Below are 26,013 nucleotides of genomic sequence, written 5' to 3' on the forward strand. Positions count from 1 at the left end.
TACCACAATCATCTTCTCTCCTTTCACTACACTATGAGTATACCCCAAAATTCAAAAAAAAGTATTTTATATTCCCTGACATAACCTTAAGCCTTGTCCTCATGTGTTGGGTATTTTGTTATTTGAATTGCTTCTTTCTTATCTCCTATCAAGTCATCTCTGAAGCTTGCCTAGAGATATTGGCTTCGTTTTTAGAAAGCTTAGATAATAGTGCTGTGGAAAGTATAGTCTGGCTTTGGGTACTTTGGATAAGGTGTGGGTAAAAAACCACTAGTCATTTCTAAGGCATAACACATAGAGCCATCTGGGACCCCCTGAGTGCCATTTTGATGCAGTTCAGAATTTTGTCTCCTGAGTGACTCTGTCACTCCAGCTTTTTCCAAGGCTCCCAGGAGGAAGGTGTCACCTCTACAGTCCAGTGGCTTCAGTCACCATCACTGAGAAGGCAATGTCACTACAATTATATCCCCCCTCCCTTGCCCTTGGAAATGGAAATACTCTACTTGGTTTTACTAACACAACATAACATTTGTTACCCCCCACTAATCATCTTCGTGGTGACCATGCTCAAACTGAATTCCAATGAACCATCTTAAGACAGACTGGTATTGCTGTGAACATTTTTATCGAAGAGTAAACTAAGGTTCAGAGTGCTTTCAGTAATCGGCCCAAGGGCATACAGAGGGAAGGTGAGACACAGATAGAATGACCCCCCAGCATTTTAATGATGTGTTTCACTTCTCTGAATTCTGTTTTCCAAAAATAAAACCCACATCTCTGTATAATACTTCGGGTGGATTGAGCAATCCCCTGCTCTACAGAAGAGAGCACCTGGGAAAGAAGATACGCCTATCTCTGGAAGAACAAGGCAGGCCGCAGTGGCGGAAAGTCCCCAGTGCCTTCCACAGAAGAAAGCTAATCACAGTATGAATGATCTTAATTAAATGTGAATGCATAGCTACTGAATGCGGTGGGAAAACTCCCTCTTTACTGGCTGCATTTCCCATAGTGCTCAGTAGCAATACCTTCAAATTCAATTAAGATAATTCCTAGAATGATTAGCTTCATTATATGGTGAGACATTGGGGACTGTCCTACTGCCAGGCTGTGTGTGTGGTCCCTTTGAGATAGGCAGATTTTCTCCTGCCTGTTGTCTCTCTTACTGGTCACTAGAAGTCAATCTCACAGTAACGTCACCCGCAGAACTTCTAAAGGCAACTGGGAAATTATATATTTTTTGACTGTTCTAAAGGTTAATCATCCCAAACCAACCAAACGTTCAAGCACTTATCCTTTTTAACAGGCTCATAGTAAATAGTGGATGAGGGGTTTGCAAGCCAGTAGACAAGACACAAGTAGGGATCCACAGTGGACACATCCGGACCAAGAGGTTGGTTTTAGGACTCTGTGTATTCCATTTATGAAATGCTGGGTGCAGTGATATGGGAACAAGGCTGAAGGGCTCATTTGGCTGTGTTTCCCAAAGGGAGACATACACCACTGAGATACTGAAGACAGAAACCGACCAACAACAACACGCCACCAGTCCTGTGAGCCAGACCTCTGATAAATTCTTTTCACGTTAAATTACCACCAAATACATTGTCCGTAACACCAAATACATTGCCCGTGTAAACAGAATCACTAATATTCTTGTACCTGACTTTGGTCTATCAGGGGCTGAGTGACTACTCATTAATTAGATTATTCATATTCAATACATGACCATAAATAATCATTATTATCTATGTAATTTTTAAAAAGCTGCTCTATTTCTAGATTAAGGATGTTTATATGAACAAAAGATTCTTTACCCCTAGAGCAGGAGTTCTCAACCAGGGCACTCACCCTCCCTATTCCAGGGGCCATTTGACAACATTTGAAGACATTTTTGATTGTCACAACCAGGAGTGAGTGTTTGCATGTAGTGCACAGAGGCCAGGGATGTTGTTAAACATCTCACAATGGCCAGGACAGCCTGGCCCAGGATAGCTTGGATCCAAAATGGCAATAGTGCTGAGGCTGAGAACCCCCACCCTGAAGAAAGCAAGCAAACCCTGAACCGCTCCGTAAAATGAACGTTCCTGTAAGAAGAGCGGCCTCATGATGTTGTCACAGCCATTTACCATATAACATGGACCTTCCACGTTACGTGCGAGTCACTGATGTACCCCAGCAAGAGGCCCTGATATTCAGCCACGGTAGTTCCTATACATAGATGTCTAGAATTCTAGAATAAGTACACATTTCCAGAGCACTCATTTTGTTTGCAACAATAATAAGGCAGAAACATTTTTAACCATAAAGAAACCAAATATTTTTAACCTTTAAAACTTACTATTTTTCACTTTCTTACTTGGCTCATTTAATCAAAGATTTATGTACACTTTCATAATTTAGATCATTCTTTTGAAGAAGTTTAAAACAAACGAGTGATATATGATCAAAATAGAGCAGTAATTTAAGAAAAAAAAACCTACAGTTACATACAAGTCATCAATTGAGGTCATAATTGAGGAGATTATAAGCTTTCTTTAAAAATGAAAATAGTCTACTAATATTCTAGTAATAGTTTAACTTTTTAAATTCTCTATCAATACATTTTAAAATAAAGATTAAGTAATTCAAAAACAATCATGTAAATAAAAGAGGATGTTTATGAACCAAATAGAATATTCTGTTCATCTAGGACCTTGCCCAGCACCTACGTTAGAACACCCACCACCCACGGCTAATCTCTCTCTGTTTTTAGAGTATTGAAGAAAAGATTAGAAACAAACATTGACATTTAGATACCTACAGAGCCTAATCTGTGGATTTCTTCTTGATTTATTCTCCTTACTGTTCTTCTTTTCTTCCGAAATTCACTGGCCTCCCGTTTAAAAACCTTTCCTCTGAAGCTCATTGTTTCCTGTTATTTGAGTCACAAAATATTTAAAAAATACAAATTTCGTAAAACACCTTCCTTCTGAAGCTTCACCAGGCTGAACAAATCCTCCTTCTCTGGTGAAAAGGGAAATGCTCATGCTATATTACCATAACTCAACAGAAAAGGAAAAGAAAACCCAACAAGTTACCGCTTCCTGTCACTACTAGCTGTTCTGATATGCTTCTGTGTGCGTCTTCTCCCTAGTCACCTGCTTTAGAGTACGGCAAAAACACAAAATGGCTTTGGACATTTAAGACATTTATCTGGACATTTATTTAGCTCACAGGTAAATAAATCATGGGATGTAAAATCACCCATGGAACCAAGTCCAGACTGAATTAAAGTGCTGATTTACTATAGGGTTCCATGTCTGCCACTGAAACAGCTGCCAGACTTCACCACTCTGAATGGATCCCAAAGAGAAGCTGTCATAATATACCTGGGATCTGAGGAGTCTGTTTCAAGTATTGCTCATACGAGTGTAGATTCAGTTAGTGGTCTTCCAAGAGGGTCACTTAGGGCACAAGGAGAAATGAGAATTCTATTCATATTAGTTATCTAAATAAATTGTACTCTACTGCTATTTAATATAATAAATATTGACATGGACACCTTGCCTATGCCAAATGGTTACAAATAGTCAAATAGTTAATTCCTTAATCTGTACTCACTTTTTCTGGGTGGCTATTTCGAACTACAACTCTCATTTCAAACCTACCTGAATTCTCCTTCCTGTTTTATTCTTCTCTATGACACTTTCTAGCATGTGACACTACGAGATATTTTACTTATTTATGTTACTCATGGTTTGTCGTCCTGCACTCGACTCTATGCTCCACAGAGTGGAGATTTTGTCAGTTTCATGTACCATGTCTTCTGTGATGAGAACAGTGCTTGGCATTCAGAAGTTTCTCAGTATACAACTATTAAGTTTAATAAAAGAAAACATGAGGGACTGGAGTGCCTAGGTGGCTCAGTCAGTTAAGCGCCTGCCTTCAGCCCAATTGATGATTTCAGGGTCTGGCGATGGAGCCCCGTGTGAGGCTCCCTGCTTGGTGGGGAGTCTCCCCTCCCTCTCCCTCTTCTCCCACTCCTCTGCCACCCCCCTACACCTTTCCATGCCCTCTCGCTGTCTCTCTCTCTCTTTCAAATAAATAAATAAAATCTTTATTAAAAAATGAATGAGGGACTTAAATTTATTATGCTTAACTGTGAACCTAGTCCCCTATGTATATTGTGTTTTGAAATTTGAGTTATTGATAAGAACTCTATTAATTTGTATAAATAAACATAGACTATGGGAGTGTGGTCAAGCTTTTTCTACTAAGTGTATGAGGTAAGAAATATTTGAAGACCACAGGACTAGCAATTCACTGATAAGATGAAACATTTGAAAGATTGAGTCAAAAAAGACTGTGTGAGATGGCTGTTCAGTTGAAGATTTTGTTTCTTCACCTGGAGCATGGACCTAGTCAATAGCGCTGCCGACAAGTTTGATGAAGATGCTAAAGGAACCACTGCTTGTCCACGAAGCACTATGTGGGTCACAAAGATGATTGAAGGAGTATTTCCCCTGAGGACTGATCTCTATGACCCCCAAGATAGAAGAAAGCCCTGCCAACTTCCTAGGATGAGAGTCCTAAAGGAGGAGTCCTATGAAGAGAGTAATTATGCCTGTTTTTATGTTAGGGAGGGTCAGTTCTTAAGATATTTGTCAAAGGCACCCCTGTATAAAGCACAGTATGGGTACATTGCGGATACAGACAAGACACTTAACCAGGAGAGCAATTTCTTTGCAAAGAGTTCTCAATACGCTGGAAATTTTGACCTTTAAGAAAGAAAAATAACCAGGCTGTTAACTAGCTCACACATTTTGCTCATGCCCTAGCTGGAAGAAGTATCAAGCTAAAGCCAGAAAGAAGGAGTATTAGGGCAATGTGGGACTATGAGCAAATAGAGTGTGGTTTTTGTGGAGACTTTTGTTCCAGAGCCCCGTCTTCTCATTCATTTGCTCAACACATTTAATGGTGCAGGTGCACAGTGGCTGCCTTGAATGATGTAATGAGCAACCCGGAAGTGAGTGCTCTTAGATATCCTGTGGCTTTCCCTTAACTTCCTTCAGGTCTTCCAGCAAGTGTCTATTCCTCAGAAAGCCTCCTTCTCCCCCAACACTTTATTTATTTTTTATAAAAAAATTTTTGGCCATAGAGAAAATAGAATAAGACATTTTTCCCGAGAAAAGAAAAGAAAAAGAAAAGAAAAGAAAAGGCCTTCTCAGGAACGCCTTTCTGAGAAGTCACTTTTGCAAACACAGTTCTCGATTCTGTACTGAAGGTGATGATCTTCAGGAAAACTCTCACTTAACCAGCTCATCCAAACCACAATGGCCCAAGTAGATGTCATCTGCTTATTTAATAAGCCTCCCCCTGCATCACAGTTGTTGTTAACTAACCCGGGCCATTCCCGGGCCCCAGTAATAACCAGACTTAGTTGAAGCACCTCCGTACACCCCAGACTTGAGGCACTCATCATCTATTTCTACCTTGTCAGGCAGTGATTTGTATAAGATGGAGAAAGAGGTAGTGATTGTTCCTTGTCAAAGTGTGGACGAAGCGTCTTTCAAGAACTATGAGAAAAATAACAAGATACTATAAAAATAAGAAGCGGGGACGTAAACTGTATCATCATTTTAAAACTACCTTGGGCAAACAGGGATTCCACGCAGACTAGCCCTTTTGTTCCATGGTCACTGAATATTTAGCAATATATGTCTTCAGCTCCGGAAGGATTTTACCCTCTAAGTAATTCTTTGGCATCTGTTAGATGAGCACAGACATGCAGAATTTTCAGATTTAACTTGTTTCTTTTAAGACATTATCAGAGTCTGCCTCTGGTCACCTGATTTCCTGGGGTAAGATTATGCTTCTATTTTAAGAGCTGAAAATAGTGTTTTGCAACCATTTTTAGATTATGGACCCATTTGAGAATCCAATAAAATCTTCAGACTCACTCCCAGAAAGATGTTAGTATTCAGAAAATGTGCGTGCATAGTTGGAGGTCTCAAATCTCTGAAGTCCATCCATGAACCTTATTATCCATGGTAGCCTAAATCCCCAACTTGTGATTTTAGGAGATAGGAATTTGTCTTGTAATGAAGCATTTAGTAATATTGAGCAATTCTTGTGTGGCTTCCTCTCTTTCTAAAATTTGCATTTAGTCTCTCCTCTATTCCTCTTTAGGCACCACAGTTCTTTATCCTGGAGTCCCTCCCACTTCTTGACTTCTGCAAAGTGAGAATGACTCATCTGTCCCCTTGCCTAGCTGTTGACTGAAGCTCTCTTAAATACCGGCAGAACAAGACATTGCCAGGCCACAGATGGAGATGTCAGATAGGCATGACTTGGGGTGACTGCAAAGGAGGAGGAAATCCTGTAGCATAGAGTGTGCTGTTGCATGGGACGGCTCCACTGGAGACCTGCACTGGGCTGTGCCTTCCTTGATTTCAGACCAAGTTTGTTTCTCCAGCATTCTGTAATACTCCATACCATCCCAATAAATTCCTTTCCTGCTTAATTTCATAAATGTGTTAGAAACTAAAAAAAAAAAAAAAAACCTACCTAGGACAAAGGGTAAGAATAAACAGAAATTAGAAATTGGTTGGCTCAATCACCAGGAGTCATTGTCAAGCTCATTAGTAGAGATCTGGTACCAATACATCAGAACTTATTAGACACTACACTCAAGGCATTGCTGGCTTAGTGAGATATGAAGCTAGCCTTAAGAAGCTTGCTCCTGACAAAGGAGTTCACTAGAGTTGATGGAATCTAGGAAAGCTTTATAGTAAAGACAGAGCCTAAGGCAGACTTTGATTAATAGGTGGGAGTCAAATAGGTGGGAGAAGGGTAAAGAACGTTCCAGGAAAGAGGAATGTAGCATGATGAAGACATAAGATAGAATGGTTAAAATCATGGGATCTGGAATCAGCTTGGATTCAAACCCTAGGTCCATTTCTTCCTCACTGTATATCTTCAGCTCAGTTTGCTCATCCTTCGTAAACTAAGGATAGCATAATAGTCACCTCAGAGTTTTTGTGGAAATAAGTGAGATGGCACTTAAAATTTTCAACATATTGTCTAGTAGGTAGAAAGCATAATGACTGCTTAATACAAAAGCTAAGAAGCAGGTCAAAATAGAGTGGTTAAGAAATAGTAGGAAGTCCATCCTGTCTATACCATGGTTGAGAAGAAGAGGAGTGGTAGAAGCAACTGAAAATAGAAGCCAGGGGCCAGTTCATGGAAGGCTTTGAATGCCAAGATAAGGAGATTTCTATTGTATCCTGAAAGGCATGAGAAACATGAAGATTTTTGAATTACAATTAAAGTACTGCCTTTGGAAGATTCATTTGGCAGCAAAATTAACCCAGGTAATAACAGAATGGTGGAGGGTAGAAAACATAGCAACATAAACAATCTTAGATTTCACTGAGATTATAAATGAGACCTGACAATTAAATGGAAAATCAATGGTAGTTGATCCTTACTGACCAAGTACTGAGTGCTGGATGCTGACCCAAGTTTATAACACCCTCCTTAAACCTGTGGCACTGTGAGCTAGGTATTATTATTATTATTGTTATCACCACCACAGTTTTAGAGAGGAAGATATTTGGGTCCTGGGAGGTTAAGCCATTTGTCCAAAGTCTGAAGTAAGTAAGTAAAACATATGGGATTTCAGCCAAGGCAGTCCAGCTCCAGAGCCCAAGCTTTTAACCAGAAGGGAGGTTTGAAGTTGCCAGCAGGTTTCTGAGTTTGCCATCAAGGAGATGGATGATATGACTGAGGGACATAGGGTAGTAAAGAGAGAAGACCTCTTTTCTTACCAGTGCTGATGTAGACATGACGAAGTTTGGGTGAAGGAGACAGGAAAACAGAGATGTCCAGCAATGTTGTTGTATGTGTGCTTGGAACTCATGAAAGACTCAGTGCTGGAGATTTGAAGCTGACAGTCACCAGAAGAGTTAAAATTGAAAAGTCTAGAAGTAAACTGAATTTTTGGAGAACAGAGTAGCACAGCATTGAGAACAGTCTTGAAATTCTTTTACATAGGATAAATGGAAGGCCATTTAGGACATTGAGAAAGCACAGAGATAAAGGGGGGGGGAAAGGACCAGGGAAGTGGGGCACCCAGATGCACTGGGTGGGGAGTTCAAGGAAGGTGCTACATGGTATATGAGCAGAGATGGATGTAGGACCTAGAATGTCCAAAAAGATTCAGCATGAAAGATAAGCAAGATGAAAAAAAAGGACCTTGTAGTCTTGGATCTAGATAGATCTATATTTGAATTCTCTTCAGCCATCTATTAGATATTTCTGGCAAGTTACTTGGCCTCTGTCCGCCTGTTTTTAAATATATATTCAATGGAGCGGTACATATACAGCTTATAAGGTTGTCATGAAATAATAAGTGTTAGTACCTGGCATTGAGGAAAATATATGTATTTTACATACATGCACATAATTCCTATATGTATATATATATAAACATTTATTGAATATGGTGAGTATTTATTAGGTCTATATAGGTTGTATTTATGTATGGACTTACCTATATATGCATATACATATACATAGAAAATATATGAATACTTGTGTGTGTGTGTGTGTGTGTGTGTGTGTGTGTGTGTGTATGTATAATATTTCAAGTCTGGCTCCATAGTGCCCAGACAGAGAAAGTAAGTTTGCAATTTTCAATAGATAAGAGTCTGGATACTTGGAAGTTAGTTAAGATGGGAACTATTAACCATATTTTAGAAGAAATAAGAATTTGAATGCTAAGATGATAGATATTTGAGGAAGTTCTGTTTGTATTAGTTTTCTCTTTCTCCTGGAACAGCTTATCACACATGTGGTGGCTTAAATCAATATGCATTTGTTATCTCATAGCTATCACAGGTCAGAAATCTGGGTACAGTGTGGTACAATGTGATTCTCTGCTTGGGGCTTCACACAGGTGTCAGCAGGATTGTGTCCCTTTTTGGAGATGCTAGGGAACCTGGTTCCAGGCTTATTCAGGTTATTGATAGAACTCAGTTCCCTGTAGTGGCCTCGTTGCTGACAACCAGGGGTCACTGTTAGTGTCTAGAGGCTGCCTGCGTTCTCTGGCTCGTCCTCTCTTTCTGAGCTAGTGACAAGGACTTGATTGAACAACAAGAGAGTCTTGGGACGACATCTTTAGAAAACCACCTCCACAGAGTCATATTCTGGATTACAGCTTGGCTTTTGGGCTTGATCTTTTTAAGAACAAGTTTAACATCATGAATGTACTGAGAAAAAAGGTTTATGTGAAGACAGTATTTGACTTTTGAGTGTCCTTTCCACTGGTGGCAGTGAAGATGCTGGTTGCAGTGGAGCTAAGAAATGAGTGAGAGGAGACAGAAAATTGCCTCATAGTTCCCTTCCGGGGAAAAGCCAGCAGTGAGATATGAGTGAGAAAAACAGTTACAGCTCTGAGGAGAGACAGCAGAGACAAATTTGGAAGATGAATAGTGGCGGACAAGTAATCAGATATATAAACACAGAAAACAGAAGCAATAAGCTAAGGCAACAAATCACAAGGTCATTTTTTCAAAAGACTTATTTATTTTAGAAAGAGTAAGCCTGTGTGAGAAGAGCAAAGGGAGAGAGAATCTCAAGCAGACGCCCCACTGAGCATGGAGCTGGATGCAGGGCTCGATCTCACAATCCTGAGATCACAACCGGAGCCAGAACCAAGAATCAGACACTTAGCCAACTGCGCCACCCAGGCACCCCTATGAGGTCACCTTTACAATGTTTAATTCTATTTGCACAATATTTGAATAGGCTGTATGATGGGCAAATGATATCCTCACTGAACCTAAGAAGCCAGAGGACAGAAACTTGGGTTTCATTGACACTGCATCTGAGCCAACTTGATAAAAATGATCCGAAAAGTACCGTTGAGAGTACAGAGTAACTGAAACCTTGGTGGTTAAGTCTTAGACAGCTACACATGATGTCATGCTCGAATCCACAAAGCCTAATTTGAGCAACCAGTAGAGCAGTTTCCTGTGTACTTCCACCTGCTTTCATGATGCCTCTGGATTCCATGTTATCTCTATTCCAACTTTTTCTCCCTGCTAAGTTCTTCACCATGTGCTGCGGTTACTCCTCCATTGTTAGAGGGTATTTAGATAAGCCATTTTATTTTTCCTCTTCCATTTCTGATGGGTTTCCCCATTGCCTGCAGGTTTGTGTGCTACATGGCTTTGGTCACATAGGACAAAACAAGGCTTTGTCTCTTGGTTCAGCTCACCGCCGTCCAGCTTGTTTAGAGGAAGTAAAGCCCAGGTAGCTACTTCCTTCTTCACTGTGGTCTCTCCTGAGCCTGGCCCCAGGCAGCAGCACTCTTTACTGAGGTTTGCTACTTCCTGCTGAACAGCTCAGAGTCACCCTGAGAGAGCCTTGAGGGGTTTAAATGAACACAACAGGGCACCAGGATGGATCCGTCCCTTAAGCATCTGTTTTGGCTCAGGTCCTGAATCCTGGAGTTCCTGGATCAAGCTCTGCATGACAGGGGAGGGGGGGCCTGCTCAGCAGGGAGTCTGCTTCTTCCTTTCCCTCTGCCATTCCCCCTGCTTGTGCTCTCCCTCTGGCCCAAGGTCTCTCTCTCTCAAATAAAGAAACAAAATCTTTAAAACATAGGAACACAACAAAACCCATTTCTTTTCTATATATATATATATATATATATATATATATATATATATATATTTTTTTTTTTTTTTTTTACAAAGCCCATTTCTAATGTAAATCTTTCAGGGGCAATGTCTGTGGACTATAACAGTTCTATCCTCTAACTTCCACTTCAAATAGTGTTTGTTTTATTTATTTATTCATTTAAATTTTTTTTCAGTGTTTGTTTTAGTATAAAATATTGAGAAATTTCGTGGAAAAAAGGGTGCCATGCAGTGTGAACCACTGAGGGAGAATGTAGACATGGCAAAAATAGAAACAGACAGCAGTTGTGTGTGTGTTTGTGTGAGTGTATGTGCGCTACTGTGTGCATGTTGTGTGTCTGTGCATGTATGTAGGCATAAATGATCTTTACTGCATTGAAATAATTTATAGTATTCAGTTCATAGCCCTTCAAACATATATCAGGTTGTAATGATATTGTTTATATTGTTGAATTTAAATAGGTCTTGGGGGTAAAGTTTCCCACTTAATCAGGATTTGATGTGGGAGTGAAGGGGGGTTAAAAAAACCTCATTGCTTGCAACGTCTCGTGAGCCCATCTTAGAATCTAATAGCAATCAGTGAAAGGGTGATAGCTTTTTCCTTCTCAATTGTGGACTTCATCATTGACTCACAAATTTCTACCAGGAGAAACACTGCAGCCTAGAGGTATTCATACTCCTTGCCAATAACTATCTTAATACATTATATAGGAAATGAGGAAGATTAGCTTTAATGTTTGCCCTCTTCTCAATGTCCTGTTGGGTATTTAGGTGTTTATCACTCATCCTAAAGTTTTTTCTGCTTTATGGTTAAGACACTCAAACACTCTCATTGGTCTGTTACAAAGCTGGGAAATCCTAAGAGGCAAGCATTCATTTTTACAGAGACCATGCCTTAACTTACACTCTCTTGCCACCATGCTCCAAGCCAGAGCATAACAGCATGACAGTAACAAGAGCAAACATATTATTTGATGCTCTAGGCTTATGTTTCATACATTTATACACACACACACACACACACACACATAGCTGGAATCTTAATGATCTTATAAAAAGTCATGTGGCTAATTCTTCACCTAATGTTCTTTTCCTATTTAAAAAAATAATCCACCTCAAATTAACATACTTTCTACTGGACAATTTTTCTTCTATCTTTTAAAGAAGACTGAAAGGTATTCTGGATTGAAGCAGATGATTTCCCTCTCAAATGATCAGATGAAGACATTCAAACATAGCCTCCCAGAAGATGGAAGTAGAAGGACTCTGAATCAATGCTATTATCTTTGATCATAGGGACTACTGCCCAACAGCATTTTCCCCCAGAGACAGGCATTCTCTCTGCTGGCTGGCTTGGATCCCATGCTGGCTTCCCATTGCTGGCAAAGTTAACTACAAACTAGAGTCATTTCTTTTAAAATAAAACAAGCACCCAAAATTGGCCTCCTATAGTCATTCCAATTGCTAATGACCTTGCTTTCATGATGACTATCACACCCTGTTTAATAATTACCCTGAAAATCACATTGTACACAAGTTTTATGGAGAGGGCCAAGGTCTTTCGAAGTTGTGACTCTCTAACGGTAGGATTTGTTAATTTATATAACATGAGCATCACATGTATTTTATTCTTGCGGTGGTCATTTTACTGCAGGAAGATGTGTCTTTACAAAGAGAAGGCAATGAAGCATTCTTACCTAAGCAATTTTGATAAGGAGACAAATTGTCATGTAAATGCCAAACCCAGAGCATACATGTTACCAACTACTCAGACCAACACTGTTTGCTGGTCCATCTGACTGATAGCCTACGTAACCTCTCTGCAACCAGTCTGCCCACAAACCATTCCTTTAATGATGTCGCCGTGCATTCTTATCTCCTAGGGCCTCTGCCAGGAGGAGGCAAAGCTAATAGCAGACTGATTTAACCACTTAATGCCTTGCATGGTAGATATTGGAGAATAATAGCAGAGTCTCGGTTTTTCCAATCAAGGGCTTCTTTCTATTTTGCAGAGAATTAATTGTTGGGCTTGCCTGTATAGCTGTATGCACTGTGGTAAATTGTTGACCTTTTGATGTATGATAGGTCAAGGTCCCCAGTTAAAGGACAAATTAACCCTCCTCTATCTGTTCTTGTCAGGCACCCAGGAAGGATTGAAATAACAAACAAACAAACATGGGACAATTCTGACAGGGGCACCAGTAAATATTTAATCTGGTTGATAAGAATGAGAGCAAATGCAGAGAGGCTCCAATTCTTTGTCAAATATTTCTAGGTCCTGGTCCATGCCAGGTATGAATGATAATCTTTGATAGACAATTAAGACAGATTGTCCATCCACAGTCCCCGTGAGAGATGGTGGTACACATCAAACAATCTATGGAAATACAAGAAGACAGAAACTAGGTGTAAAGTGAAGAATAGGAGCCAGAACATGAGGCCACACAGCCATGGGGATATGAGCCAAGCCTGGGCAATGGTAGGACTTTGAAAGTTACCACTATACGAACCCTAAGAGAGATTCTCTGTGTGTTCAAGAATCACATGGGAAGTTTGCTAAAAATATGGATTCCTGAACCCTCTCCAGGACCTCAGGAGGCCTGGTGGGGCCCCAGTAATCTGGCTTTGTAACTAACATCCAGGTGATTCATTTGAAGATGCTATGCAGACTACACTTTGAGAAACCATGACTTGGAAGCTGGTCCACCTAAATAGTTTCCTTAGGTAGAAAATCATATAATAGTGCCCTCTGGGGCCCCACGTCCCAGTGCAATGTTCTTTACACTGGGCTAAAATCTTATTTATAAAATCAAATATTGGGACACCTGGGTGGCTCAGTGGGTTAAAGCCTCTGCCTTTAGCTCAGGTCATGATCTTAGGGTCCTGGGATCAAGCCCCACATCGGGCTCTCTGCTCAGTGGGGAGCCTGCTTCTCCCTCTCTCTCTCTGCCTGCCTCTCTGCCTACTGTGAACTCTGTCTGTCAAATAAGTAAAAGAATCCTTAAAAAAAATCAAATATTTTCTTTCCCTTATGTATACTCAGTCAGGCAGAATTAACTAACCAGCTACATCACCCTGAATGTTTTGGGGACCAAGGAGAAAAAACTCTGGAGTGAAACCAGCCATTGAAACTGGGCCAGAGATGGTTCCCATTTCATTTCATTTCCTCTTTATTGGCCATCTCTTGGGCTTTTGTAAGTCTGATCATACTTGTCCCTTAGTTATTGTCCAAATAAAGTTTCCTCAAATTTGCAATACTGAAGGACATTTGGGGCCGGATCATTCTGTAGAGAGCTGTCCTGGGTCCTGCAGGATGCTTAGCAGCACCTCTGCTTCTCCCCACAAGATGCTGGTAAATCCCCCACCCCATCTACTGTGACAGCCACCAATGTCTTCAGACATTGCCAAATGTCCTTTAGAGGGTGAGGGGAGGAGGGAAAAATCACTCCTGCTTGAAAATCCTAACTTCCTTGATGATGGCTTTCAGGTCCAGTGACCTTCTGGCAGATAACAGAGGTTGCTCTCCAGACCAGGGCTAGCTCCTCTTGAAAGCCAAGTTGGCAGTCAGTTGCTTGGAAGAACCTCAGGGCTACTGGCCTTCCAGTCAGTCCCCTGTCTCACTTTTCCATACCTCAAAATCCCATTCCTGGAATTCATTTGGGTCTGGGTTTCTGTTTCTGTTCTAGGCTGTCCTTATCAAAGCACAGCTATCACTTGCTGGGAAAAGATCTGAAGACATTATCCTCTTCACTAACTTGGATTTCGTAGAGCCCAAAATGCAAGCATATTTCAGCAGCGTGAAGGATAAGGTTGGGAGTGTCGTATTTGCACTTGTGGGTATGATCACTGGGCTGGAGTCTGTGGGTCTCTATGTGGTTCCTGGCCTCCCCGTGTGCTTGCTGTGGGCCTCTGGACAAGTTACGCAACCTCTCTGAACTTGAGTTTCCTCACCTGTAAAGCAAGGATAACCACAGCACCTACCCCAGTGAGTGCTGTGAAGCTTAATGAAAGGATATTTATAAGGAGTTGAACACAGTACCTGGAGTAGAATAAATGCTCGGTGGTTGTTAGCTGTAAGTTTGATGAGGAGGCAGTTGCGTTCAGGGGGTAAGTGATCATAGCCAGCTGCCACCATGTTCAGGGAGCAGATGTTTGCAGATGTTTGTGTACTGAATAGCAGAAAGGGGGAGTGTTGATGATGAGAAGGATACTAGCTTAAAAAGTGGCACTGAAAGGGAAAAGACACTCCAAAATGAAGGGAGTGGCCATAAGACCCTGTTGGCCTAGATGTGGACAATTAGGCTAAATGGCCCCTCTTCCAATGCACACTGGATCCTTCACAACTGACTCCTTTGTTCTCCTTGTGCCTGGCAACCCTGCACATTTCATTTTAGAATCCCCACTGTGTACAACTACAAAAGCTTCCAATTATCCTATTTCTGTCATCTTCCTTCATCCCACACAAAAGAGCCAAATGCCAAGGAAGTTAAGAAAGCCAAGACTTAACCACTATCATACACTTTTTTATCTTTTCACGGTTACTTTTCTTCCCAAGCAGGATTGTAAATTCCCAGAGCAATAAACAGTATCGTCTTTATGTCTGCACTGTGCCGGGTCCGCTACTGGCATGCGGCAAATACCAACATTATAATTACCAATTTGATGTTGTGAACAGGAGAAAAGGGCACTGCACTTTCTTTTTCTCTGTCTTCGTCCCTCTCTTTCCACAACTTTCCAAGGCCACAGCGAGGTATTGCAGTACACTGACGAGGAGACATTTAATCTAACTTCGCCCTCTTTTTCAAGAGTGTCACAGATTAGGAAAGAGAGCCATTACCTAGATTGTATCAAAAGACCTTTGGTGGCATTGAAGATTGGCATCCCTCTTGCTTTGATCGACCTTCAGGGCTATATTTTCAGTATGCAGTTCTGGATTTGTGTTCACTTCTTATCTTTTGGTGCCTGTAACTACTGAGTGGAGACTGTTGTTTGTAAATCATTTCTTTCGTTCTGGCCAAGCACATGTGTACCCACAGTGAGAAGAGCATGGTTGACAGGAGGCCTGTGTTCCAGAATCAGTCCATTTACTGATAGCCCAAGTACCGTGGGCAAGGCAGTCACCACTCTGGACCTCATTGTCCTAAAGCTTTTTTTTTGATCTCTAAAATTCTGTGTGTGTGTGTGGCTGTGTCTGTGTGTGTTTAATAAAACAATTTGTATTATCCATTTTCAGACTAATGACTAGGCTGAGAAAATGAGGGTTTTTTTTGTTTTGTATTTTATTTTATTTTATATTTTACCTCAAGTGCCACTTGGAAAAGAAAGATAAGCTGCAATCAGATGCCTTTCTCCATATCCAGTCCAGATAGCAAACCCAGAGAGATGCTACCTGTCCCTTGCTCCCAGTTCCCAGATAGATTTCATGTCAGAAGTAAACAGCTGTGCCTTCTCACTAGATGATATTGTCCTTGACATCTTTTGCAAACAGAGCACTGAAAAGAATTTTGGCACTGTTTTCACACCCACTTGTTTTACTGATATTCCTTGATTTTCCTATGGGGGACATCTCATCTCTCCTTTACCTTCCAGAACACGTCAAAGAGGGGCTCTGACTCTGCGTGGGCTGGAGCTTTGAGAAGAAGGAACCAAAGGCAGAAAATGTGATTTATATCAAACACTGCCCCAAATCCTGCACTCTGTGGTTCCTGGGACCTTCTCCCTCCTGTGCTGATTAAGACCTGCTGAGTTCTGCCTTCAGTCTGATGGGCTTTCCCCATCTTCATACTTCATTCCCCTTGACTGAGGCAAAGCCCTTCTCTCTTTGCAACCATGTTACATTTACAACCATTTATTTATTTACTCGGAAAATACGTAAAGATATTGTGCTAAGTATTTAGGATCACTGTAAAAATAAAACAATTTCTTTGTCTTTACAGAACTGAAAAGAGAGGGTTTGGCAAGTGCTGCAATGGAAGGTTTGCGTTAGAAACTACTAAAAACCAGGGGTACCAGGGTAGCTCGGTCATTAATTGTCTGCCTTCCGCTCAGGTCATGATCCCAGGGTCCTGGGATTGAGACCCACATGGGGCTCCCTGCTCAGCGGGTAGCCTGCTTCGCCTTTTCAAGCTCCCCCTGCTTGTGTTCCTTCTCTCACTCGCTCAGTCATAAATAAATAAAATCTTAAAAAAAAAGAATACTAAAAATCAAACAGATAGAAATCTCATTTTCCCCAAGTATCCCTTTTTTTTTTTTAAAGATTTTTAAAAATTTATTTGAAAGAGAAAGAGAGAATGAGTTTGGGGGAGGGCAGAGGCAGAGGGACAGCAGACTCCCTGTTGAGCGTGAAGCCTGAAGCAGTGCTTGATCCCAAGACCCTGTGATCATGACCAGAGCCAACGTTAGGCACTGAACCCACTGAACCACTCAGGTGCCCTTCCCAAGCATTCTTTTAAGCACTAAAATCAAGCAAGCCAACGCATAAAAGAATACGCTCATTACCTTTCTTTCCACACACCATTCCAAATGGCCTCATCCTCAGGTTAATATCACCATCTACCTGGGTGATAAAATCAGGGACAGGATACCCATTTTCAACTTCCGTTCTTCCTCATCTACATAACCAGCCCATCACTAACTTCGAAAGATTATATATTTTCTCTTGAGCATTCCTGGTTCCACCATGTTATTCCCAGGCTCAGAAGTCTTAAACAGGCTACCCAATTGACAACATTAATGTTTCCCAAGCTGTGCTCTAGAGCTTCCTGATGCGTCAGTCAGTGCTTCTTCTTTTAAAGAGACATCCAATGTCAAATAAACCTGAGAAACAGTGGGTTGAGCAAAGCCAAACCAGCGTCCTCCCTAAAGAACGGCCCAGGGCTTTCCATTTCCATCATGCAGTGTGAATCTCTTGAGGCGGGTGTACTAGCCAATATTTCCCACATGGATTTTTGCACAGACGCATTTTCTTGCAGAATGCCTTATATTCCCTGACACACGGTCTGGGGAATGGTCTCTGCAACGCTGCAAATGCAGTGAGACACCCGGGGAGACGGAGTATAAAATAATTTTTTTTTTCCTAAAATATTTTCGAAAGACAAAATGATACTGGCATCTTTTCCAGGATAGATGGAAATTGTAGGAGTTTATGTGAAGAGGTCTGAACTGGGACAGATGCGAGGTTGCACTGGTGCTAAAACAAAAGGAAGGCAGCATGGTGGCTGGTTGCCAGGGCGACTGTGGCCTTGGGGGTAAGATCATTGGATCTCTGCCATTTTGGGCTCTGCTCCTGCCCCAGAGTGGGCGCCAGGTGTCATCCACCTGGGAGATCCGCAGTGACAATTCAGAGCAGCATAACCAAGACACTCGTGCACAGCTGCAAGGGAGACACATACCTTAAATAACTGACATAATTTGCTTACACTGGGCAAAAGGTAATATCTATTTATGTACATGGCTTTTGATTTCTTGGGCCTCTGTGAAATCTCGGCCTAAAAGGATAAGGCAGGGACAGATTTTCATGGTTGTGTAGAAAGCACAGAATAAGCACGGTTCTCGGCATGAAAAATAATTCATGACCCAGTTATGGTGAAAATATGGGACATCTGAATCCTTCCTCCATCCCTGCAATAGTGGGGAGACTCTGGTCCGGTTTGTAAGCAGAGTTCTGCAAGGATTTATTGCTTTCGATGCATTAGTTTCCATGTCTTCGGCTTGCATTATGTTGCTGAAAATTAAGTTAAGGGTCGGATATTCATGACCACATTCCCCTTTGATATTTTTATAGCCAAGAAAGGATAGTCTGACTTAGTATTATTTAATTATACCTGTGGAAATCTTTCTGAATTAAGAGTCAGAGTACACGTTTTTTGAAATCTAAGTATGATCTTTAACCATACCCTTCCATTAACGTCAGAATTGTTTGCCTCTCCTATCACTCGAACATGCTGTCATGTGTTGCAGGCAGTGGAGTCCTCACTGGCTCAAGCTGGAATGCTGAATTAAAGGGAAACTCTCATAAAAACTTACAAGAGAATGACAATCAGACAGCCAATGACTCAACTTGGTTCTCCACTGAAGTTTTCCTGTCACTAATGTTTTCTGGGTTTTTTTGCCCACTCATGTGTTGAAATATTGGAATTAGTTGATAGCATTTTAAAAAGAAGATTTTACATAAAATCTCTGGCCACTGGCTTCTCTTAAAAAAAAAAAAATTCAAGATCTGATGATAGTGATCCTACCTTGGGACATGGGAACAATGCCCAAATGGAACAGTGGCCATACCCTTTGTGTGGGCCATGTATTCTTTAATTTACCATGATCCCCACTGCTCCTATCTGTCTCCTTGTCTAGCCTGTATGTGCCAAAAGTGTTTGGGTTGAAAGCCCTTGACTTGAAGTCACATTCAACATCGTATCTTTCAGTAAGGCTGTTGTACCTGGGAATCCGATCTAAGACTTACATGATCCGGATCTCTACATTTAACAAGTAAGCCTAAAGATTTCTATGGCCAGTATATTTGCAGTTAATCCAGGTCTATATGGGATGAATGATTTACTCCTGGGGTTTCTCCAAATGGGAATATGCACCAATATCTTATTAATACCATGTAGTAATAAAATTGTGCTTCTGTTCTCACATTCCTACCAGAACATCCCCTCCTTGAGTGATTTGACAAGAGAACATTTCTGGCATTAGTTAAGCCATAAAATGGATGAGCGTACACTACATTTCTTCTTTAACCTTTCAAAATCAGAACCATTTTGGGGCTTGTGTGAAAAACTGGTGTGGCAGTTAATGGCATGGTACACCTCTTCATGTAAGTTATGGGAAAATGACACCAAGAAAAAACCTTTAAGAAGTAACAAAATATTTGTTTTAAAAGAGGAAACAGAGGCGTGTGGGTGGCTCAGTCTATTAAGCATCTGTCTTCAGCTCAGGTCATGATCTCAGGGTCTTGGGATGGAGCCGTGTAGCCCTGCGTAGGCTTCCTTGCTCAGTAGGAGGTTTGCTTCTCCCTCTGCCCTTCTCCCCTATTTGTGTGTGCATGCTCTCTCTCTCAAATAAATGAGTAAAATTTTTAAAAAAATAGAAGAGGAAACAAACATTCTTTAAGTAGCAATTTTATATTAATGATGAAAAATCATAAAAGCCTTTATATAAGAGGTTATCATGATATTTCTAAGTTATTTATCTATACATTTAAAATTATTCCCACCATGCATTTTTAGAACATATCAGATCTGGATAAGAAAGTCAGCACCTTGTTCAATAAAATAAGGATGGCAGATTATAAATAATCTTAAAGACACTTGATAACTCCCAAACTCTATATGTTAGAAGAGTATAGCTATGAAAGATGGAAAAATGTTTCCATTTCTTCTCTCCATTTATCCTTGGAACATTATGAGAATATCATTGCTTTTTCTTAATTCAGCCTCCCTGTACTGGTAATCACCTAAGTTGTGATGAAAGACTGCAGGAGAATTTCAAATAATTTAGTGATTTCATAGTATTATTTCCAGATAGGCTATGGCCGCATTTTTCTTCCCACTGAAAGATGGTCAAGAGAGGATTCTGCCATACTTCACACTCTCCAGCAACATGTAGTTATAGTGACACTTTTCTTACTAGTTTCAGAGAAGATTTTTTTAGGAATAGGCTTATTGCAAGAATCCTCCCTCTAAAGTACCTACACCATTTTCTTGGCTTTTCCATCATTTCCACAGTCAGGGTTTCCCTGCTAGAATGGTTAGAATTGGGCAGAGAATCACCCCTAATGTCCCCATCTATCTCAGTCAACTACCTTTCTGGCCTCTGATGTCAACATTAAACCACACAACTTTTGAACTGTCCTAGGAGTATAGTCCAAATATGATGCCAAGACTCTGTTTGCTGACATCTTTTGTATTAAATGACAAATGCTTATAGCTTAGCCTCACTGTTCCAATAGTCAGCTGGACCATACACCAAATTCTGCCCTCTGAAAAAGAGAAGAATGAAAAAATGTAGAGAATTGGGGAAAAGATGAAGAATATAGGAGGAATATGGCATTATTCCCAGCTTCTCTCAAACTGTGAAAGACGAATAATTAAAATAGCTTGAAATAGTGTAACTATTGAATGGGATATTTTTATTTCAAAAACAATAACACTAACAACAGGAGGGGTTGAGAAGGGAGAAAGACAAAGTTACAGTGAATTTCTGTAATTCTCCAGTGTAGGTGCAAGCCCATTTTCCCCTGAATTATTTTGATATATGATTAACAAGGGGAACAATTAGCAACTTTCCAGCTTGGATTTAATCCTATTACTATAAAATTTAATAAGGTTGGGCTTGCATGTTGGGAACACAGGTCACTCCCATAGGTTCTTTTTCATGAAAGAACTATTTGGCTCTGGAAGGTATCTAGCATCTTAATCCAAAATTTATTACTTTCATAATGCCTGGGAAGCAAGCTTTAATGTCTAAATAATGTTGGGAGATAATATAACATTCACACCTATTGATAGCCGAGGAAAATGGGACAGGGATGTTCAAGAAGGCAAGGAGGCACTTCAGATATGTGTGTATGGTTGGTGTGAAATCCAGCTAGATGGGTCTTAGGGACCTAAACATTCTTTGGTTCAGAATCATCATGCTTTTACAATTTTGGGTGAAATTCAAAGAGGTATTTCCTCCATATTACATTTTCAAAGTATCCATTTCAAGTTTATGTTTGAAAGGACTAAAATGCAGGATGCTGAGCGTTAGACATAAAACCTCTTGTGGGTGTTTTCCTTGGTAAAATTGAGAGAACTACCTGTGTTCAGGTAGATGTAATGAAAAATACGTCACTGAATTTCAAATAAATTAGAAAAACTCTTTAAATGATAAGTAGCTATAAATACAAGAGATATTTGATAAAGAGTCAAAATTTAATATGTCATTCATTTTCTAAATGCAAATGATTCTTTAAGATAGCTTGATCTTTAAACAAAATCTCTCTGAAATAGATAATGCTTGATTCATCAGTAATTCTTTCTTGAGGACTTCTAGGAACATAGGAACCGAGGATCCAGGAATCAAACATGATTTTCCATAGGTTTAAAACTTGGCCTTCAAATATTTCTAAGAAAGACTATTATTGGTTGTGAATATCATCAACAAATTAACATTTAAATTTCCTGTTTCAGGGACACCTGGGTGGCTCAGTTGGTTAAGCAGCTGCCTTCGGCTCAGGTCATGATCCCAGCGTCCTGGGATTGAGTCCCACATCGGGCTCCTTGCTCGGCAGGGAGCCTGCTTCTCCCTCTGCCTCTGCCTGCCATTCTGTCTGCCTGTGCTCGCGTGCTCTCTCTCTCTCTCTGATAAATAAAATCTTTAAAAAAAAATAAATTTCCTGTTTCACAAATATGCCTTCAAGAAAGCAGAAATCTCTGCCTTTATTTTTTTTTTCTTTCTTCTTTTTCTTTTCTCTTAAGAGGGAAGAATAGCAATATTATAAAAACCTATCTATACCTCACGGACTTAGGACTAGGAGAGGGAGAAATTCAGAATTAAGTGGATGGACATAAGGCTGTCCACTTTGATTGCCAAGTTATTTCTAGTGTGAATGTCCACAGCAAAGGTACTTCTCCCTGATGGGTCATGTCAATCCTACTGCATCAGATAAAGGGAAACAAGACAAGAAATTTTACTAATCAACTTTTTAATTGTTTAGAACAATATTAGTAATTATTAGGTTGATTTTTTTTTTTTAAGATCAGATTTAAAAAAAATAATCAGATTCTGGGGGCCTGGGTGGCTCAGTGAGTCAACCCTCTGCCTTCGGCTTGGGTCATGGTCTCAGGATCCTGGGATCAAGGCCCGCACTGGGCTCTCTGCTCCCCAGGGAGCCTGCTTCCCCTCTCTGCCTACTGGTGATCTCTTTTTCTGTCAAGTAAAAAAAAAAAAAAATCAGATTCTGGATTGTGCGTTTTCCTCAAAATATAATCATTCAACCTTCTTAGTGTATGGAATAAATGGCCTATTCAATGCCAATTGCTTTAACTTCACAGTGGGAGAGTTTGAAACCTAGCCAGAATCCTAAAAGTGCTCAAATTTCCTGTTGTATAGAAGATGGAGCCGAAACTGGCATATAGGAGTTATGAAAGTAAATGTTTGCTAATTGCATGCCTAAAAAGAGGTACTGCTAAGCACTTTTCCATGGCAAGTTCAGTGTTCTGACTCAAGTCTGCAATTTGCTCTTCTGCCCTCATCTCCCAATATGATCCTTATATAATCCATAATGCAACCCTGCTTGGATGGATTCTTGTCTTCTGTTTCCCTCTGATGAAATCTTATGGCACTTGTTTCATGCTACTCTTGTGGCAATGACCTATTTCTCCTTAGGTTGTATTCACTTAGTACAAGCCAACTGTCCTATTGCTGGGGCTATCTTCCTAGATCCATAGTTTCTTAATGACTTTCCTATCCTTGAGAGAGCATAGTATCAGAACTCTCATGTAGCAGGTGCTCTATGATTATTAAGAATTTAACTGTCTGCTCTAAAACTTCCATATAATATGTTAAGTCTGAAGTCTAAAGCACCATTTCTCAAGAATGTATTTCAAAGGGCTTAAAGAAGAAACTTGAATTGTATTCATATGCACAGGAAGGGCCCCAGGCAGCATATAAAACTAGAATGTTCTTCTCACAGGAGTATTTCAGAGAAATAATTTTTGATCTAACCATATTTCATATATATATATATATATATATATATATATAAACTTTTCAAAGAGCCATCTTTAAGTGCCAAATGAAATGCTAATTTTAAAAATTGGAATGTATTATTAATCATGTCGCTGTGGCTTCCAGTGAATATAATTACTTACTATCTATGGCAGAATTAAGCTAATTGATTAACGTTACCCTGTGAAAACGTAAGTGGGCACAACAGACTCTCTGACGCCTTTCTGATAGTTGGCAAACAATGAGGGCCGAGCCTATACATCATCCACTCTCAGCCTGCTCTTTCCCTCCAAATTCTTTAAAAGGACATTTCTGAAGAGCCTGCATATTCCTGAGCCCTAAAAATTACGTGGGCAGCTAGGGAAGCACAGACGGATGATGCCGGGTCATATCTCCAGCTCCCTGCTTAAGACTCACTATAGCCAGATTCGAAGGCATGGCCTATTTGCCTCGGCACCATTCAACACATGTTGTCTTGAAATACAAAGTTAACTATTACATGGCCCTTTAAGGTTTATGTAACACTGAATTTTCATTTTTCTACAACTGTAAGTTCCCGAATATAGTTCTTGGAGCAACAAAAGAGAAATGTGGCTTTGCTCCTACTTTCTAGAAATCTTAGATGTTTATTTCCTCCTTCTTGACATCAATAAGACGACTGCCTCTGCTATGTGAATCATAAAACTGATCATATAGGCTTTAAATTTTTAAAAAAAGATTCATTTATTTTAGAGAGAGTGTGAGCAGAGGGAGAAGCAGAGGGAGAAGAGGGAGAATCTCAAGCAGACTACCTGCTGAGTGTGGAGCCCGATTGGGTGCTTGATCCCAGGACCCAGAGATCAAGACCCGAGTTGAAATCAAGAGTCCAACACTTGGGATCCCTGGGTGGCTCAGTTAGCTAAGCATCTGCCTTCGGCTCAGGTCATGTGCTCCCCCCAACCCAACCTCCCCCCCCCCCCGTTAAATAAGTAAATAAAATCTTAAAAAGAGAAAGAGAGAGAGAGAGTTCAATACTTAACCGACTGAGCCACCCAGGCATCCCCTGACCATATAGGCTTTAAACCTGAGAAGTTGGGGTGTCCCGGGTGGCTCAGTGGTTTAAGTCTCTGCCTTCAGTTCAGGTCATGATCCCAGCATCCTGGGATGGAGTCCCACATCAGGCTCCTTGCTCGGCAGGGAGCCTGCTTTTCCCTCTGTCTCTGCCTGCCATTCTGTCTGCCTGTGCTCGCTCGCTCTCTGACAAATAAATAAAAAAAAAATCTTAAAAAAATGCAAATGTGACAAAGAATATAATAACTGGTTCTATAACAAGTTTCTTTGGACTAGACCTTAACACTTGCTGGATTTATGGGCCAATTATGTTTTACTGAGGTTATGAAAAAAAACATGAATAAACACTTCAATGCCAGCTAGCTCATGGATATAAAATTAAATATCATCCTAAAGCAAATATTCAAGTAAAAAATAAAGGCTCACATTTAACCAAATCTATGACGAATGAGGCAGGAATCATTGATATATTTGGATACTCCATTATCTCTAAAATCTTATAGGTCCTTAGGCAAGTAAGAGCTCATGAAATGATCGAGTCTGTTGGACATGAATTATTAGGGTCAAACAGATAAAATTCAACCTACCTTCTAATCTTCTCTAATATTAGAAAATTTGCCTTATAGACTTGATGAGCTACATAAGTAAAAATTTTAGTGTTTGCCCAATGGCTTGGCATCTGCTAGGATGTACCCTAAATATGATTTTATAATGAGTTATCTGAAATTGCTATTTTATTTGGTGACTATGACAGAAAGTAGGTTATATCAGTAACTTTAATAGGTCTCCTTATCAAATTATAATAGAGAATTAAATAAAAATTTTGTCCTGTGTCCACATATCCTGGGTCTTGATCATGTTTAACTTTGTGATTAGAAAGATCTCTCTTTTTTGGGGGGAGGGATGAAAAAATTTTATTTTCATTTATTTTTTAAAAATTAATTAATTAATTTTAAAATTTACATTCAACTAAACGTTAGTGTATTATTATTTTCAGAGATAGAGTTCAGTGGTTCACCAGTCTTATATAATGCCAATATCTCATATTTTGTTGCCAAAAAAAGAGAAAACAGTAAATAGGTGTTACTAATGACTGTAGGGTTGCAGTGGAGTGAGGGAATGTATGGAAGAAGTCTGAGTAAAACCCCTGAAACAGGGGTGCCTGGGTGGCTCAGTGGGTTAAAGCCTCTGCTTTCGGCTCAGGTCATGATCCCAGGGTCCTGGGATGGAGCCCCGCATTGGGCTCTCTGCTCAGCAGGGGGCCTGCTTCCTCCTCTCTCTCTGCCTGCCTCTCTCCCTACTTGTGATCTCTGTCAAATAAATGAATAAAATCTTTATAAAAAAAAAAAAAAAAGAAAAACCCTGAAACATTTTCATTGTTTATCTTATTACTGACATGCAGTACGTAATACTGTTTGCATAGTGTTTACTTCCTTTACAATTTAAAAAGTACAAAGAAAGAAGAACCAAGAAGCTTTATTCAGTCTTGATTCCTTGCTTCCTCTGTGGTCTTGAGCACACTTGGTACTGAATCCACTTGGTACTGAGGATTTGGTATTTTCTGTAA

General features: G+C 40.2%; 1 protein-coding gene across 13 annotated transcripts in view; it reads right to left on the minus strand.

Annotated features, from left to right (window-relative positions):
- The window catches only part of DOCK10 (dedicator of cytokinesis 10), a 268,794-nt gene that overhangs the window by 162,104 nt on the left and 80,677 nt on the right, over nt 1–26,013 (minus strand). The window contains exon 1 of one of the 13 annotated variants that reach the window (XM_004762922.3): nt 2,801–3,052. The exons of 11 other annotated variants lie outside the window; for them this stretch is intronic. In XM_004762922.3, the coding sequence (XP_004762979.2) occupies nt 2,801–2,905 (105 nt within the window). In that variant the 5' untranslated portion in view covers nt 2,906–3,052. Of the gene's footprint in view, nt 1–2,800; nt 3,053–26,013 lie in introns of those variants that run through there. One more of the 13 variants, XM_013061564.2, reaches the window with a different exon arrangement.

The sequence above is a fragment of the Mustela putorius genome, unplaced genomic scaffold (genome assembly GCF_011764305.1).
Source record: "Mustela putorius furo isolate JIRA1106 unplaced genomic scaffold, ASM1176430v1.1 tig00000275_pilon_pilon_pilon, whole genome shotgun sequence".
NCBI classification, from domain to species: domain Eukaryota; kingdom Metazoa; phylum Chordata; class Mammalia; order Carnivora; family Mustelidae; genus Mustela; species Mustela putorius.